This window comes from Trachemys scripta, chromosome 1 (assembly GCF_013100865.1).
Source record: "Trachemys scripta elegans isolate TJP31775 chromosome 1, CAS_Tse_1.0, whole genome shotgun sequence".
Taxonomy (NCBI): Eukaryota; Metazoa; Chordata; order Testudines; family Emydidae; genus Trachemys; species Trachemys scripta.
The window spans coordinates 185783850-185802801 of NC_048298.1; the positions used below are offsets into that span (position 1 = coordinate 185783850).

The following is an 18952-nucleotide window of genomic DNA, read 5'->3' on the forward strand; positions in this document are numbered from 1 at the left end:
TTCCACCCAGGATGTCCTCCTTAGCACCTCAGATTGGAAGTGAAATTCTGGTCCCATTGAAGTCAACAGGAGTTTTGCCATTGACTTCATTAGGCCCAGGATTATACTAGAGCAGGGATTGTGGCACGTGGCCCATCAGGGAAATCCGCTGGCGGGCCAGGACAGTTTGTTTGCCTGCAGCATCCGCAGGTTCGGCTGATTGCAGCTCCCACTGGCCGTGGTTCGCTGTGGGCAGAGGGATGTGCTGGCCACCGCTTCCTGCAGCTCCCATTGGCCTGGAACAGTGAACCGCAGCCAGTGGGAGCTGTGATCAGCTGAACCTGCGGATGTTGCAGGTAAATGAACTGTCCCGGCCCGCCAGCGGATTTCCCTGATGGGCTGCATGCCAAAGGTTGCCGATCCGTGCACTAGAGTGTTTAGATTTTCCTTAAAATGTTCTTTGCTTTAATTTTTCCCCTGGGCTTATCCATTAGACTGACCAACAACTTTTTTTCTGAGGAAGACTGAGCTGAACTTTCTCTGGCTCTTGCTTAAGTTACTCAAGATCATCCCACAGCTCCAAATTGCAAGGCTTTTTGCTAATCTGGGGGAGGAAGATGCCAGCTCAACAACCAAACCGGGTTCTCCCTCTTTGATGTGCAGAGAACTACTGCTAAGCCACAAGACTGTTCAAAAAAGATACTCTAACTCAATTAAACAATCATAACTTTTTCTGAAGCCAAAGGGTTTCCAAATAAAGCAAATTTATATTTAAAAATATACTAAACTTAGCCTGTAAACTTTTGGGGCAGGGTCTGTCTTTCAGTTAGGTGTGCCTAGCCCAATGGGGTCACTACCCCAATACAAACAATGTAGTTTTTATAGAGATTTAGAAAACATACCACTCTCTCATAAGAACAAGAAACAGATAAGGTGGTGTGTGCCTCTGTGGGGAGGCTGATCCTGGCGCACTTCCTCATTCATTATTTGGAGACAACAAGATCATGGGGTGAAGGCCAATGGTGGCCTGTTATCTCCATAAAGGTACCTCCACTTTCATCCATGCTACCTCTCTTGAGGTTCCTGACCAGGGGTGAATTAAGGTTTCCTGGGGCCCTCCTCACCCATTCCGTCCCTTCCGCCTGCGGTCCTGGCCATGGCCTCACCCCTTTCTGTCCATTCCCCGGGCACGGTCCCGTTCCACCCAGGGACTCACCCCCATTCTGCCCCCCACCCTCACTGCGGCCTCCCAACATGTTTGCTCCCTTCTGTCCCCCCCACTGGGTCCTCAAGACCAGAGCAGCTCTGTCCCTGGAGCCGCAGTGGGAAGTGAGAGCTCCCTCAGCCCTGAGGTCATGACAGGTAGCGAGAGCTCATCCAGTCCTGGGCCACAGCGGGGGGTCTGGGTGCTGGGGCTTCCCCTGCTACCCCCCACGCTTCTGCAGGGGACCAGGGTCGGGGCACTGGGGCTTCCCCCACCCCACCTGCCCTGCACTTCTGCCAGAGAGTGGGGTCGGGACCGGGGGATTCCCCGCTGCCCTACAGCTTCTGCCACACCCACCTTGCACTGCTGTCGGCGAGTGAGGTTGAGGCACAGGGGCTCCAGGCTTCCATCACTCTGTAGCAATTTTTTTCCAGGGCCCCAGGAATACGCCCCATCAGCCCAGTGGCTAATCCACCACTGCACCTGACATTCCTCTGTGCTCCCCCAAGATATCCTCACTAGGTGGTGGTCTGTTTAGATAGAGACTGTCTTTCCTTTCACACAGAAGTTTTACTTTTTAAAATGATTATTTAATTATAATAGTGTTTAAAGACCAGGACTCCACTGTAGTAGGTGCTGTACAAACATATACAGAGATAGCCCACATTCTGAAGAGCTTAAAATCTAAAAGGACAAGCAGACAAATAACATAGAAGCAAAATAGTATATATGTTGTTAGTTGCTTTTTTAATTTTTATTTACACTACAACCATCCCTCCCACCACATCCCTCTGTCCAGGTGCCTCAGCTAATATGGTTCACCACTACTAACCCAATGCAGTAGATTGACGATTCTTATCTAAGATAAATAGTTTCATTTTGACACTTGGATTGTTTTACATGCAGATATGAGAACATAGCAGTGAGAAAGTAAAACAGATGAAAGATGTTTAATAATTGATCCACACAGGAACATATTCCCTTCTCTCAGCACATGATTAACAGTTCTTCTGTAATCTGAACTCACCCTTTCCTGGAAGACAAATGCAATTTCCTCTCCAGCTGAATTCTGCTGACAATACAGAGCCTTCATAGTGTCCTGAAAGAGCATACAGAGGAATCTAAAATAACCAAATTGTAATATATGTAGCACTTGTAAATTGATTTAGTAGCAAAGACTTTAAGCATCTTTGTTCATCTAGAGCAAACGTTTAAGATACACAGGAAGATTAGAAAATAACCCTGCTCCCAATAAAGTTAATGGTAAAATGGTAAGTTTGCTACTGAATTCAATGAGTGCAGGATCAGTTTTTAACTCGTACAAATACAATGTACAGAACAACAGTTCTAGTGCAAGTTTTGAAAACATCAAGCTTGCCTATACTAGAAATATGGGTTGAAGTGAGGTCAGTGTGTGTTAACCGATCTAACCACAACCTTTTTCATAGTGTGGATGCACTGAAATACCTTTTACCTTGATTGAACAGGTGAAAGTTTTCTCATTCTTTTGGTGAAATGTGTTGTCTTGAGTGGAAAGGAGGAGAGAAACATAGGACAAAGATTTGTTTATCTCTCGCACAGACTGGATCCTATATGTCAGAGAGAAAGACCTTCTCATGTTTGGGAGAATTATTTATGATAAGCACTTTTTTTTCCCCAGACTATACACAACTGCCCCAATTCCACAATTCATTGCAAACAGGAATTCTGTTGCGCTTGTGCAGAGCCCCAGTGAAATCACACACATATCTTCACGCAAGTAAAAAAAAGCATTGAACTCAATGGGACTCCTCACATGTACAGTTATTTAAGTGTACTAGTATTCCCAAGATAAGGCCCTTAGTCAGTGCAATGATTTAATGATAAATACTGTCAAAACATACCAATTTCAGTGTTAGGTTACCTTTATTATTAAAATTGGATTGTCAGTGGTGTTGTGTTTCCTGGTTTAAGGGACACCACTCGTCCAGTGTTGCAGCTCTGGTGACACTTGGTGTCTTTCTTAAAGCCCCAGCTCCTGGAATCACGGGATTATAGCAGAATCTCAGCCTCTGGTTTTTTTAAAGTAAATTTCCCACTGCTCGCAGCCCTCAAGGAAAGCCTGAAAACAGGGAATCTGACGACCCGGAACCCTCTTGGTGTTTGTTGGGGTCTAGAACTGGGGGGGGGGGGGGGGGGGGTAAGGAAGGCCCCCTGAGGGGGGGGGGGCGGGTCCGAGTCATGATTTTTGAACGTGGTGGGGCGATGCCGGGTCTCAACAAAACAAGGAGGCGAGCGAGAGCGGGGGACGGGCTGGCGCCGCAGGGGGGGTTAATGGCGCTGCGGGGCTGGCGCCGCGGGGGGGGGGGGGGGGCACAGACAGGGCCGGATCTCACTCCCCGCCTGGGGCAGCGACCCCCGGGCCCGAGGCAGACCCCGGTTGCCATGGCAAATCGTGAGTGACTTCCGTCGCTCTCACCTCCGCAGCCCCCTCTCCAGCTCCTGCAAGGACCGCTGTGCAGGCCCCGCGCTCTGACCCTAGCTTCCGCGGACGCTCCGCGACTGGTCAGCAGGAGAGACTCGCGATTGGTCACTCTAGGTGAACGGGGTGGGGCCACGCCGCGAGCCGTACCCAAAGCACCTAGGCAGCATCCGCGAGACCACTACTCCCAGCAGGCCTTGCGGCTCCGATCGGACTACAACTCCCAGCATGAAACGCGGGCCCTCCTCAGTTGTCGGTTTGCTGCTCGGAGGTGCTGGCACTGCAGCGCGAGCGCGGGGACATGTCTGCGGATTAAAGCCCAGTGCCGCCTCTTAGGGTTCCATTCATGCAAACCGACAGCGCCCTGCCCACTCTTGGCCCCACCTCCTCTCCCCTGGGAGCGCGTCTGATTGGTCCCCTAATTTACCCACGAAACAAAAAGAGGGATCCCCGCTAGCCCTGTTAGTAGGGGGGAGGTCATACAACCCTGTGTCCTGTACACACTAACCTGACAGTGCGGGGGTATTTATGATTGGTTGCTCTGCCCTATACGCTACGGGTAGCCTTTGTCTCGGTGTCAATCTTCGTATTACGATTGGTCAGTATTTCCGTCAATCTTCTGAGAGGGGTGGGTTGTAACTGGGGTGTGCCGAGGGTGGGAGGCGAAGGGAGTAGGTTGGTTGCGCGGTAGTACGGTGGCTGTCAGAGCGAGGGTGACACGCTCCCTCCCCCCCCCCCCCCGCGGGTGGCTCAGGAGGCAGCGGGAGGGGATGGTGTGTATCGCGGAGGCAGTGGCCGCTCCGGCTCCTCCACCGCCCCCCGCCTTCGCTGTGGATCTGACCAGGGCCCCCCGGCCCGCACAGATATGAGGTGAGGGGGGGCGCGGCGCGGCCGGGGCCCGGCGAAGGGTCACCCTGGCAAGGAGAGAGCGAGCGGGGCACACGGGGGGGACCCGGCTCCTGCCTCCCCCCCCCCCGGCTCTGTCTGGCGGTGTGTCCCCCCTCCTCCCGCTCTCTGTGCCCGCGCCCCCCGCGCCCCCCCCCTCCCCCCCCCCCCCCCCCCCCCGTGCCCCGCTCCAGCCCCCGCCCTCGCCTGTCTGCGCTCCCCGCCCGGCCCCTCCGCCCCCCAGCGGAGCTGCCCTGCCGCCCCCGGCCCCCAGGAGCAGCCCGGCGCTGTCGGCGGGGCTGGGAGCCGGAGCGGGGCTGGCCCCGGGAGCGAACGTGTCGGGAAGCGCCCAGGTCCGTGTGTGGCTCCGGGGATGGGGTGTGCGCGGGGGGCGCTCCGGGGCCGGGGTTGGCCGCTGTCTCTGGGGTGTGGCGGTGACACGCACACCTGGCTCCCGGCGAGGGTGAGCGGGGAGACCCTGGGTGAGCTGGGCTTATGCTGCGGGCGCGGGGGGCCCTGCAGCCGCCGCCGGGGCAGGCGTTCCTGTGCCGGGCTGGTGTGAATGGGTCTGTCTGGCGCAGAGACAACGTTTCGGTGGGTGTTGCGGCGCCTGGGGTAATTCGTCAGGTCTGTTAAAATATCTTAATATAGTTCTTAAAATCTTGCTTTTATTCGTTTATTTGGAGTTGCGTTTTTGTGGGGAAAGCGAGCAGATGCAATGGAGGGCATTGGGAGACACCTCCCTGGTGTCTGATATACCCTGCTTGTTTCTGGTCTTGTGGACATAAATCAAAGCCATCGTCCTTAGAAAGGATCTGTATGCATGTCTGTCTGTAATGTCTAGGAATCTCCATACATGACATAGAGAAAGGGAGGATACTATTGCAGCCTGGAGGCAGTGTAGTGCCCTGTAATGCCTTAGTAATGATTATTGGATTTTGGATCTCTGTTTCTTTCCTTCCTCTTGCCTCTCCTTCCCCCGCCCCCGTTTGCTTCCTGCCCCCTCAACGCACACAGTTCGATGGTGTTAAGTGAAGGAGGAATGCCATCCCTTGTAGCTTGAAAAGGGCACACAACCAATCGAACAAGGAGATGTTGTCAGAGGCTCAGGAAAAAGAAACTTACTAGTGCATGGTCGTTTTCCTGTTCCTTCACGTCTATTTGTCTTGGATTAGGAGACAACTTTATAGATAACATTTCCTGTGGACGTCTTTTGTTCTGTATCAGCTGCTCCTTTTATTGAAGGGAATGCTTTTGCTATTTAGGAAACAGATTAGTTTCTATGAACTTGGATAATATGGTCAGAAACACGTTAGTAGATTACTAACATAGAGTATTGTTTAGTAAATGCTGTTTAGTAATAGCACCGGCAGTATTTTAGAAGTAGCAGTGAAGTATTCATTAAAGCGGTTGTTAGGTATTTTCCTTGGTTTTTTTTCTCTTATTCTTTCTCTCTTGCCAGTTCTTTGAGTACCATTTGTAAGGGATGAATGTTTCAAATTGTATTTGAAATATTATTTTTAATATTTAAAGGGCAACATCTGCATCGTTTTAGGTGAATTGTTGAAGTGTGCCTACCAGTGTTGTAGTTCTGCCTTAGATGTGGGGAAAAAAATACAAATATTTAATATTCTTGGAAGCTCTGCATAATAAATAAGGAACAAAAGTGGTTTGCTAGTGTGTGAAATATGTTTTGCTCGTGTTTTCACATTAAGAACAACTTCAGCTTATTTTTTTTTTCTTACAAGTTTGTTTTTTATAGATCAGCAGTATTCACAGACTCGTGAAGCAACTGCTAAATTCTTTTTTCCAGTTTAAAAGCAAACAGCCCCCCTCAATTTCAGGGTCCTGTTGGGGAGATGGGACCAAAGGGGAAAGGAATAGCATGACCCCAGGGTCACCTTGCGCACAGATTAACATTTTCTGCTGGGTATTATGCCCAGGCTTTTTGAGTTAGGCAAGCAGCTCTTTCCACATATTGCTTCAGAAATCAAACTTAATTCTTTCAGTTCCTCTGTTCCCTTTACAGTATCCTAATACTTTAATTCAAGATAAGATCTCTTTTAATGTTACGTTTTCTTGAGAATTCTTAGTAATTGTTCTACAGAACACAGTCTTAAGGTTTAGGAACACAAAAGTTACCATTTCAGAAATGGTTTGTAGTAAGTATCCTGTCTCTTGCCACATTTGATCCTCTAGGCAAAGACTGTATCTACACTAGTGAATTTACAGTGGTACAGCTGTATTGATGCAGTTGCACTGCTGTAAAATCACTTTTGTAGCCACTTTATGCTGACAGGAGAGAGCTCTTCCCTCGACATAATAAAACCAAGAGTGGCAGTAGCTATGTCGAGAGAAGCTCTCCCGCTGACATAGTGCTGTGCACGTGAGTGCTTATGTTATGTGTATCAGGGGTGTGTTTTTTTTCACATCCCTGAGTGACATAAGTTTTGCCCAAGTGGCAGTGCAGACATGGCCTAAATAAAGGGCATTTCCTCTCCTCTCTCTTAATGTCCCTAATTACGCAATTCATGTACTGTTGGGTTCAGGAAAAAATCCTCATTTGAGGACTAATTTATATCCTAAATGATTATGTTTAATAGCTCTTGTGGCTGTAGTTATCTTTGCCAGTGGAATTGCAGATTCTAACTTATTCAGTTTCTGCAGAATATTCACTAGAGAAGAAAGGATGTACAGAAATTTACTTTGCATAATTAAAAATACCAAAATCAATTAAAATTCCAGCAACAGCACAAAGGAATTCAGAGAAGATCATCATAGGGACTTACTTCAACTATGAATATAGAGTTCACACAGCAGTCTGTTAAAGAAGGTACAGAGCTTTAAAAGTTATATGGAGATGTTCATTTAACAGAACAAACTGTAAACAGATAAAGACTTGTTCATTAGGTGTATTTGGGTCCATCATGTAGAGAGAGGTGGTCAGTATGACAGGGATTGACCTGGATTTGCAAAACTTGTGCTCATCAGACATGAAGCCTATTGTGATTTGAAATATTACTTCATTATATGTTGCTGTTGAAATGGTAAACTGCCAGAGAGTTTGAGTATTTGATTATTGTACTGAAAAAAGCTGCTGAACTTTTAAAAGGTTTTACATGGTATCTTTTTTCTCCACAACATGAAAGTGGCTGGCAACAATAGGTGACTAGAAATCCAGTGTGTTTATAACAGCTGATAATACAGTACTTCATTACATTCTGTCTTGCAGTATGCAGTACCAAAAACCAATGCTTCAAAATAGTATGCTGATGCTTTTTAAAATACAAATTTAAGACTGTGGCAAGCCTAAGCCAAACTTTTTTTGTTGCATGGCAAGTCAATGTAGAGATATCAAGTGGCTTCTGAGTCACCAATCACAAATGTTAATCTACAATATTTAATTTGATGATTCACCTTCTTGCACAATAAGTATTGTATGGTGCACACAGTTCCTGATCCTATGCTTAGACATGTAAGCCCCATCCAGTTCAGTGGAGATGTTCCTACATGTAAAGTCATGTGCATAAGTGTTTGCAGGATCAGGCCATAGATAGTGTTTCTGTGTAGTAATTCATGTTTAGGAAAGTGTGTGTGTGTGTGTGTACTCTAGTGGCAGGGTGCATTGTTTGTTGATTTATAAAGGTTTTTATCTTCTGGTAATGAAACTTCTATTAGCATTTGTATGCGCATCCAAAAGTGTCTATACTAGCCTCTTAATCAACATAAAAATGTTCTTTATCTATATGGAAGAAAAAATGGCTGGAAATTAAAATTCTGTATATGTAGAGGGGTGAGGGAGAAGGTTCCATGTCATTTCCTAGAGGAAAGATTTTATTACTAATGAGTTTTATGCTCTCCCACTGTTTCATCATGGGGGGACAAGTTCTCTTTTTGAGATCTGTACAGCAGATTTTGACTTGAATAGTCTAATCTCCTTACATGCCTGGAATATCAGAATTGAGATTCTCTGTAGATCTGAGGGGAGAATTTTTCCCATTGGTACTTGCTGTCTGAAGTCTTGTTCAGAAGTCTTTGTGTACTTCTGTCATTATGGGGAAGCTTTGTGTTAGAGTAAAAAATTTATTCATGTTTAATGTAGGATTCAGAAATTACTAGTGGCCTTTAATGCAACTGGGTAAGGAATGGTGTCCCTAGCCTCTGTTTGTCGGAGGATGGAGATGGATGGCAGGAGAGAGATCACTTGATCATTGCCTGTTAGGTTCACTCCCTCTGGGGCACCTGGCATTGGCCAGTGTTGGCAGACAGGATCCTGGGCTAGATGGACCTTTGGTCTGACCCGGGACGGCTGTTCTTATGTCTGACATTTCTTTTTTTTTTTTTTTTTTTTCAAAGGTGATGGGTATTGTTATGTAAGTAGCAGAGCTATCTTTCCTGATATGCTACTAAAGTATAGGACTAGGAATCGGGTTTTATTTAAAATTCTGTCATAAGCTACCTGTGTGATCTTGGAAATGTTGCTTAACTTTATTGTGCTACTGTTTTCCCAATCTGTAAAATGGGGATAATGCTTCCCTATCCCACTGGGATGTTGTGAGAATTAATTAGTGTTAACGAGACACTCAGTATAGTTGTACACATCTCAGAAGTGCCAGTGAATAGATGATGGGAAAAAAAATCTTTAAATAGCTACTCTTGATGGACAAACACATGGTGGTTAGCAGCAAAACTGTAGGAAATGGTGCATTCTCAAGTTGGTTTTCTATTATAAAATGTCATAAGTACATTTATTTATGGAAGTAACATGTCCCTTTATTCAATGTGCTGTCTCTGGGATGGTTGACTTAATTAGTGCTAGTGTCTTTACTGAATTCTTTTCCTTTCCCCTGGAAATCTTGTTTGCTGCTAACTTTCTGTAAGTGTACTAAGCTTGCATTAAAAAACCTGTGTACATTTGTAATTTTAATTGAATGTCTTGGTAATTCACTGTTTGAAACTTACGTCAGTGCAGGTACTTCAGAATGACTTTTGTGTTTAAGGTGTGTTCTGTCATAGCTCTGTGCATTAATATTCTAGATAAACATTGTATTAACTTCACTGAGAAACTATTAAACTGAAGCTAATCTTTAGTTTTGGTCTCCTCTTCATCTGGTTTGCTGTAAGTAATAAAAGAAGCAAAATTATAAGCTAGTGTTTTCTGTTTTAAACAAACTTCTGTTAGGCTCCATCTAGATATACACTTTGAGTATTAGCTGTTCATATGCGAGAAGAATAAGCAGGAGGCCTGGATTCAAGCCACAGAATAGTGCGTTCCGTAATTCATTACTTTCTATATGCAGAAAGAGCATACTCTTAAAATGTCTCATGATAAAATTACAACAGTGAGTCTGACCTATTTGACAGACTATATAATTTTGGTAATATTTTCAACAGATATATTTTCTTTAAATAAATCACTCCTAGCTTATTCTGTTGGAGATACAAAACAACAAAAGTGGAGTTCATTAACTGGTTACAGTTTGCTGGTATAAATTTCTGGCTAGAGCCAGACATCCTATAACCTCGTATTGTGTGGGCTTCGTGACACAGCTTTGTCAGTTCACTGCAGTTTTTAACATCTGTGATTCTGGTCCTGGCATTTTCTGAAAGAAGCAGTTGGATTAAATTGCACAGGATTGTCTGGAGTGTTGGATTTGTATAAATATTTAAGTGTTGTTGTGTTGGGGACATCTAAATCTTTTTTTTTTTTTTTTTTTAATTTTCATTAACCTCCCACTGACCTCCCCAAACAGGATTGTTGAGACTTAAAGGACAAAAATAAACATTCTGGTTTAGAACTGAAGCCGTATAGATGAGAAGCACAGTTGAGAAAGTAACTGAAATACTTCTCTGATGGATTGTATTTTCTAAATAGACAACCTACTCTAAATTCTCTATTACTGGGGGACAGTCTTTACTTATTAATATATTTTGCTTTCCACAACAAACTGTCTGCACAACTTTTCATGAGTGATGTACCCAAGTATTCGGATTCTAATATCTAAACTGTACTGTTAAAATTATAGACACCAAAATTTGGATTATTGCTGATTATGCACTATATGGATCGTATGACTTTTAAAACAAACTTTGTATTTGTGGATAATATAAGCACTATACTCAGATGTATAGACACTCTTTTCTTAACGTATGTATTATACAACTTTTTAACATTAGCTTTAATTAAAGGGTTTATCAAGATAAAGATGTGAATTAATGCAGAAAACAGATTTCTAACTTATCAGCAGAACTGACAGCAGAAATTTTTGAACTGACCATTGTAGTTGAGTTTAGGAACCCCAGAAACAAATGCTGTTTTTAGTCTGGCTTTGCGATCAGATCAGGTTAAACTCTTCTCTTAAGTAGAAGTACGCTAACCCTTCTTCATACTGAACCACAATTGACTTCTCAAAATGAGTACTAGTTTTGCTACACTTTCAGATAATTGGTTTGTCAATAAACCTAATAAATACACAAATGACTCAAACTACTACATTCCTAGTGAGATCCTGGGGGCAATGTAAGAAACATCCCTGTGCAAGTTATGTTGGATAATTCAGAACCTATATTTGTTTTATGATGGAATTATAGGTCCCTCAGTTAAGCACTCAGAAATCAGAAAATTACAATGCTGAGGTTGCATATGCATGACCCATTATTTATACGCATTATGATTGTCTTATATTGTTATGCTATTTCTCAAATACAATAATAAAGGCGTTAAAACCTAAATACCCATGCATGCAGGAATGGAAGCTAATACGGTTTTCATTGACTTAGTTTTTAGATAAACTACCTTCTCTGCAAGGTGTATTAATTGACAGCTGTCATGTACTTCATTTTTTCTTTTATGTTCCTCCTTAGGTACCCAGAGAAAGAGGCAGTTTACTAGGAAGCTAATTACATCCATACAGCACAGAACAGCCTTTCCTAGGTGCACACTTCAGAAGCTTATCAAAGTAGTTGCGCAAACTGAGCTGTATAGATGACTTTCAAAGGTCAAAACCAATTTTTGCTGGAACACAGACACTTTATCAACCAGGGCTATTTCTATATCGAGTTTAGCTTACTATCCATGGCTGCTTCAGCTGTAGAGGTCTTTCAAAAGTCTTAATTGTCTTTATAACGGGAATGTCTAATTGGATTTTTCTCTCTCCCTTATTCTGCCACTAATATTGTATATAAACAGCTGAGAAGTTTTTGTTCAAATTAAAAAAAAAAAAAAAAAACAACTCGGAGCAGAGATGAAACCTAGAAAATCTTGACCTCCACGATGATCACTTTGGAAAGCAAACAGCAACTATGAATGTGTTTAGGATGGAAATTCTCATGCAAACTCAACTACAGTGTTTGCTGCATCTCTTGCTATAATGACCAATAATCCATGATTTATCCTCTTCCACTAACTTGTTACATAATGTACTCTTGATCTTATAGTCCCATTGTCAGTCACAACAACAGAAAAATCCACTTAGAAAACATGAAAATGAAAGAGAATTGGATCCTAATGAACACTCTTCGCCCCTACCCCCCAAAAATCTCTTGCTTCATAAATAATAGCGCTTTTTTTCAAGTGTGACGCTTAGTTCTGGAGCCTTAGTGTTTGTATATTAAATGATGAATGATAGAATCTGCAGAGATTCCATGCAACAATCAACTCAAATTTTTATATTGCTTCTTCATCTCTTTTAATCAAAGCCTTTTAGAATAAGTAATAGTAGCAAATGTAACAAGATTTAAGTGGTAGTGAAATACTTTGACTAGCAGTTGGGGCTAGAATATTCTTGCGTACAATTTGAAATATACAAGTTTCAGATGTAGACTGTATTTAGTGTATAAATTTATTAAAATATGGTGGTTTGTAACATCCTAAAGATAAATTTTTATAGGTCATTCTTGTAGTATCCTATTTTTCATAAAAAATAGAAAAAATTTATTGAATTACCTAGTCAATTACATTAAACAGTGTTTAGATTAATTTGCTGTGTTAATCCCTGATCCTGCAAGCTACTCCGGATGGATGTGTGCTTGCCCCATGTAGAGCCTGAAGTCATTGAGATATGTGCCAGTGGATGTGTCCACCTGTGGAGAGATCATTGCAGGATCAGGGACTTAAACACTGTATTTAGATGCTATATAAACTTCTACATTGGTAACAGTGAGTAAGCTGAACTTTTAGCTGAACTGTCTGGATTCTATTTTAGGCGGAAGAGATGTGGTTAAAATTCATTTACTCTCCTTTGGTCTGATGCCTGCAAAATACTTCTCAGCTGATTTGTTGAGATGACTGCCATTATGCTGACCAATACAGTTACGCTGTTTCATTGTGCTCCCTCTGTCTGTATCCATGTTTTCTCTTGTTGCCCTAAAGATTTTTACAAATCAAAAGTTTTTAAGGACTGTCTTTCATTCATTTTGTTCATTGCCTACCTCAGTGAGGCCCTGGTCCATGACTGAGACTTCTAGGGATTACTGCCATAGAAATACATTTTAAAGCACTCTTGAACCTCTCAGGATAAAAGATACCGTAACTTTTTAATATTTTTTCTTATATATCAACTTAGGGGAAGTTTGATTAATTTATTAACAAAACAGAAACAGCTAGTTAGATTTTAGTATATTAAAGTCCAGTTTTTGCTAAAGCCTTTAAAGACTTCAGACATACTATTTAAATTCCTCTTTAAAAAAAAAAAAAAAAAAAAAAAATCTGATCCACTCTTGATGTTCATAAGGCCCTTTTCAAGAAGAAAGAAAAGTGTGTACACCCTTTTCTCACAGTGCTTTCCAATGCACAAAGTAAACTAGGGGGGAAAAACCTGCAAACTCTTTCCAGTTATCAGAAATGTTTTTCAGCTGTGTGTCTGTGTTCAAGTTGTCCCTTTTTAAAATGCAATATTCAATTTAATGCCAGACCCTTTGTTTGTACTATTCAGCCTCCTCAAATTGCAAATCTGTTTGCCTATTGAACTAGAAAGAACAGAATGAATCCCAACAGAAACATTTTAAGTACTGTAGAAAAAGTTTTTGCAGAAATTCAAAAGAACTCTGCTAGTTGAATACTTAACAAATTGTTTTAAATTATATATTCCCTTTTCTAGCTTGATTTTTTTTTCAGTTTTCATTGTCCAATTGAAATAACAAACTTAAATTTAAAAGAAAAATGTAAGACTGTAGCTGACATTTGTGTGTGGAAAACTATTCATTTTAAATTGATGGACCAGAGACTGCTTTTTGTGGCAGTTGAAGCCATTTAATGACAAAGTCAAGAAACATCCACTGACCTGTTTAGACCTTGCAGCATTTTCTTTTGCTCCTGATGTTAAACAAAATGAAACTATACTCCCTAGAGAACCTTGTAGGTTGCTTCTTGAAGAACCACATCATGATTTTAAGAATTCTTGTTTCTGTCTTGTTGTTTTGTAGTTGTATAAATGCTGCTAGTGGCTTGTTGGAAAATGAACTTTTTTTTCTAGAAGCAATACTACTTATTTTTGTGGAACAGCATGGGCAGAGTTAAAAAAATAATCCAACTTTTCACTAACTAGTGGGGTCTTAAAGCTGTCTTAGCTGGGCAGTTGAAGATTCCCTACAGGAGAAATCCTCAACTGGCTTAAATCAGACATTGCTGGCTCTATGCCACACTCATCTGGTTCCTCCCATTATAAAAGGCTTAGTCATTAGGCTAGTAGTTGAGAGATAAAACTTTCAGTTCATATACCAAATGTACCTAATGACCAGTGTAGTAAGATGAGGCCCTGAGACATAAACCCTTGGTATCAGATACCCAGTATGCCAGGTGCCTTCCTACCTTATTAGAGTCTGTGGTCATTGGGCGGTTCGCTCGAGATCTGAGTGTCAGCTATCTGTGTAGAGCTGGGACAGCACACAGGGAGAACACACATACGTGCAGCCGACTGCTATCATCATTGAATAGAGCAGAGCACCACAACGGTGTCAGGTTTATTGTCAAACAAAGCACAGTAATAGTTTCCCGCAGACTCTACAGGACCTTATATGAATATTTGCCCCCTGACAATGGACCGGCTCAGTCAGTGGTGGAATTTGCCATTGCCCCCTAGGCCAGACAAAGATGTCCACTCAGGGATGCATTCTTATACACAGGTACAAACAGGTTTCGCATCATTGAACGCACTGAGGTACAGCTCCTCTATGCATTAGCGTGTTGCCTTTCTCATGATGCTGATAGATTTGAACAAATAAGTCTATCCATCATACTGTATTCATCATATTGTCTATTCATCAGCTATCCATTGTATTGTTCTTTCATTTACCTATCCATCATATTGTCCTTTCTATACTGTCTTTAGGCTGGGTCTGCCTGTTCCTTGTTATGTGTGGGTGCCATCCTGGCATATGTTCATCTTATTAGTGCTTACATGCTCTTGCCAACTTCCGTGAGCAGGGCCTGCGTCTGGCTCACAGCCTACCTTTGCTTTATATTAGCAATGTCTTGATCATTACTTCAGTTCAGGCCTCATACCGGGCCTCTGATACCAAGGTTTTATGTCTCAGGGCCTCCTCTTATTACAACCAGAAGGGAGATTGGTGGAAGGGGTCTGACAAGAAGCTACTATCTTACCTGCATACTAGGCCATTCACACTGCTGAGATACCTGTGAAGATGTTCTCTGGCCTCTTTGGGTGTTCCCTCTTCCATAACCTACAGCTAATATGTTTCAAATTTATCAAACACCTTTCTTTCACCCTCATTTCCTGTAGAACCTCCTAACTGATGGAAAAGTCAAGGTCTTTGTGTGTTCTCATATCACACTAGAGCATCCTGGCTTCTGTGAGGGAGGCTTGTGTTTCCACTAATCTAGCCCTTCTGCCTCTGAGTTATTCTCCCCAGTGAGTAACTAGTGCTTGCCTCCAGTGTTGCTCATAGGGAACTTTCCCTGAAACTACTTCCACAATGCTCGGCTTCATTTATCTGAAGAATGCTCTCTGGCAGATACTGCAATGGTACGCAGTATCTTTGGGGAAACGTATATAAATTTTAGACAATATTACTTTGGGCCATGGATTGGATGTATGATTGTGCTCTATTCCAGAGGGGATGGCTACCAAAGCTCCTTCAGAAACTAAAATAGTGATTAAAGTTAAGTCTGCATGTCTGTCACGGAAATCACGGATTCCGTGACTTCTGCTGTGGCCGGTGCTGGCTCAGGGGCTTCCTGGCAGCCCCTGGGGTGGTAGCAGTTTGGGTGTGTGGGAGAGGGCTCAGGGCTGGGTCAGATGGTTGCGGTGCGGGGTGGCACTTACCTGGGGTGGGGCTCCCTGGCTCCCCCACTGGCATATCCCTACAGCTCCTAGGTGGAGGGACCAAGGGGTTTTGTGCACTGCCTATGCCTGCGGGTGCTGCCTCTGCAGCTCCCGTCGGCTGTGGTTCCTGGCCAATGGCAGCTGCAGAGCTGGTGCTTGTGGTGGGAGCAGTGCGTGGAGCCACTGGCTGCCCCTCCCCCTAGGAGCTGCAGGGACACCCAGAGCCAAGAGGGGGATCCCGGGCCATGCGCTGCTACGCCTCCCTGTGTCCAGCACCAGTGGGGGTCCCGGGCTGCATGCTGCCACCAACCCTCTCCCTTCCCCCCCCCCCCGCACCAGCGGGGGTTCTGGGACCACCCTTCCCCCCCCACGGCCCAAGTTTTAGTTAGGGGTATACATTAAAAGTCATGGACAGGTCATGGGCTGTGAATTTTGATTACTTCCCGTGACCTGTCCATGACTTTTACTAAAAATACTCATGACTGAAACGTAGCCTTAATTAAAGTGACTCACTCACATTGTAAACACCTCCAGAGCGGTACCTTCCCCTAGCGTGGTTGGCACATACTGGTTCATACTGGCTTTCCAGAGACTAAAAAGGCAAAGAAAGGGAATTTGTTCTAAAAATGCTGCATTTAAACTGACTTGGGGCCTTTTTCCTGATCCAGAAAATGGATTTCTCTCCAAGGTGGGGGAAGCAATCCTCGCAGAAGGGATGGAAGGACTTGACCTACTAGGGCCCCATAAGACTCATGGGTGATCCCTGGTAAGCTTTCAGCATGTGTATAGAAACGTATTGTTTTTTGTTTTCTCTGTAATGCTTTTACCTTAAGAATAAGTGTACTTGCTTAGAAAAAGCTGTGTAGTAACTCGTAACTGCTGGCAATACACTGTTCATACCCCTTGGAGAGAAAGCAAAGCACAGGCTCTGGCCTTTAGGCGAACTTGCTTGCTGGGGATAGTTCAGTATATGGGAGGGAGCTCTGCAGCCTTAAAACCCCACCACCTCCCCCAGCACCCAGAAGGGACTGGAACAAGGGTCCCTACCCAGAGACAGGTGACGGCAGGAGAACTGAATGGGAACTCCTGGAGCAGACCTATTGGGAATGGGAACTTCTGAGAATCATTAGTCATCCCCTTGTAAAACCTCTGTCCATAGCTGAACCTTGAGTCATCTGGCCCAACGCAATAATTGGAATCTGCTCTTGACACAAGTATATGAAATACTTCAGACATCCCAGTGCTGACTTTAACAAGTTGTTTGCTGCATCCACACACAGGTCTGATTCTCTCTCAAAGGTATATTTGATGCTGCTATTGGACATTTAAATCTTCCAAAACTGCAAAAAATTATGTCCAGCTGTAGATGGCATGATCAGCATAGCAACTTGTTTGCATGTTTCGGGAAAAAATGAGTTTAAGGCCTAAAAGGCTAAAATGGTATCCCAAGCTGCTGACAAACAATTACACCAAGTTTTTTTTTTTTTTTTTTTCCTTTCAAAATATCATTACAGTGCTAAACTTCGTGGGTGAATTTAATATTTTAATTTTTCTTTTTGTTTCAGAATAGTTTAAAAAAATAGATGGAGGGCTTTACTTAGGCACTGGATCAGAACTCATTTACTGTGGATGTTTGCAATGCAAACAGTGTCACTAAGAAAATGGGCTTGGATGGATTTACTTAGTGACATCTGTTTGAGACAGACCTTCTTTTTAACTTTGTACTCTAATAATGCAGCTTGATTTTCTTTTGGAAAGGTTTAGTTTTAATCTTTTTGTCTACCACACAAGACTTGTCGTTTGGTGGGTGAGGGAAAAGATGGGTAAGGAGGCCTATGGAGAATGTTAGTGAAAATATGAGCTGATTAGTAGCTGCAATCATATGGGTAACTAAATCTGGTTCATTAATACTTAGGAATCCTAAATCTGCATTTGAAACTTGTCACTACCATAGGCATTGAAGGAAACCAGCTGTATGGTCAACCATAAGGCTTGTTGCAAAACATGTTTTTGTCTTCTTAAAATAAACAGGTAAATAACTCGTGTTGCCACTTTGTGCCTCTAACTTCAGATCTCAGCCTGGCAATAAGAGTCTTGACATAATTTCTTAAAAAGCCTCCATGGTCCTCTCCAGTCGCTTTGTGGCGATTTAGTGCAAATAGTTCTAAGAGTGCCCACAAAATCAGTTGGCAGCTTCAAACTCGTAACTGAAGATCCTTCACACAAGATGGATCAAACCTGCCATTCTGGGCAGATAAATATTGAGTTACTCAATTAGTAACTGGCACCTGCACCAAATGGTAATTGACCACTAAGTCAATTACTCTTCAGCCAGTAGACTTAAACTTCTATTTGAGAAACTAACTAAAAAACAAAACCCACTACCTTCAATAAAATCAAGCCAAAGTGGATCATTTGCTGGAAATCAAAGCTACTGTTTCAATCTCTAGCTTCAGAAATGTTCTTGGGTATTTTACTCCATCAGTTTTGTGGGTCTTAGCCAGTATACCACCTGACCTAGTGAAGGCAGCAAAAACTGATTCTGAACTGATGCAGGGGGAAGAACGGGGGAAGTAACTGTACTGAACAAAAGTCACACTGGTAAAGGATTGTTCTTTGTATCAGACATCATGTACTAGTGTCTGACTCTTCACCTGTTAGAAAGGAAAGTATTTCCTTCCTTACAGGGCTGTGATGGTTTTGACAAATGGTCCTCTAGTTGAGAAACAAGTGGCAGTGTTGGGAAACCTGAATTAGTCACCAAAGTGAATGGAGAAAGAGTTTGATAAGCCATTTTTGGGGTTCTACAGTAGTACTTTTGGTATATGGTGTCTGGGGGGAAAAAAATGCCTGACTCTGGGAGAATCACTGGGAAAATTTTAGTCACCTGCCCAGACAAGGGCTATTAGTTTTAAGATACTGTGAGAGAACAATAGAAAAGCTTGAAAACATGTTGTGAAAAGTCTTTAAAACTGACCTTAAGCCTAATTTGAGTTTTTGCTCTAATGCATGGCCGAGGAGACCCGTTCCATAAGGTGCAGTTTACACCTTGGTTGTCAGACTGAAATATGGGGAAAAGTCTGAGGTCAAGAAGGAGATTTTGGGTCAGGAGTTCCACCTTCTGAAGGCACAGGATTTTCC

The 18952-nt window shown here is 43.1% G+C and overlaps 2 protein-coding genes across 8 annotated transcripts in view; one reads left to right on the forward strand and one right to left on the reverse strand.

Moving 5' to 3' along the window:
* The window catches only part of CRYZL1 (crystallin zeta like 1), a 28694-nt gene extending 26400 nt beyond the window's left edge, over nt 1-2294 (reverse strand). Inside the window, exon 1 of the mRNA XM_034752376.1 lies at nt 2211-2294. Within this exon, the coding sequence (XP_034608267.1) occupies nt 2211-2294 (84 nt within the window). The remainder of the gene's footprint in view (nt 1-2210) is intronic.
* Nucleotides 2295-4360: 2066 nt separating this feature from the next.
* ITSN1 (intersectin 1) overlaps nt 4361-18952 on the forward strand; it is a 209200-nt gene continuing 194608 nt past the window's right edge. For 4 of the 7 annotated variants that reach the window (XM_034752246.1, XM_034752221.1, XM_034752212.1 and 1 more), the window contains exon 1: nt 4361-4514. The gene's annotated coding sequence lies outside the window, so the exon portion shown is untranslated. Of the gene's footprint in view, nt 4515-4861; nt 4883-18952 lie in introns of those variants that run through there. The other 3 variants (XR_004643381.1, XM_034752260.1, XM_034752236.1) reach the window with 2 other exon arrangements.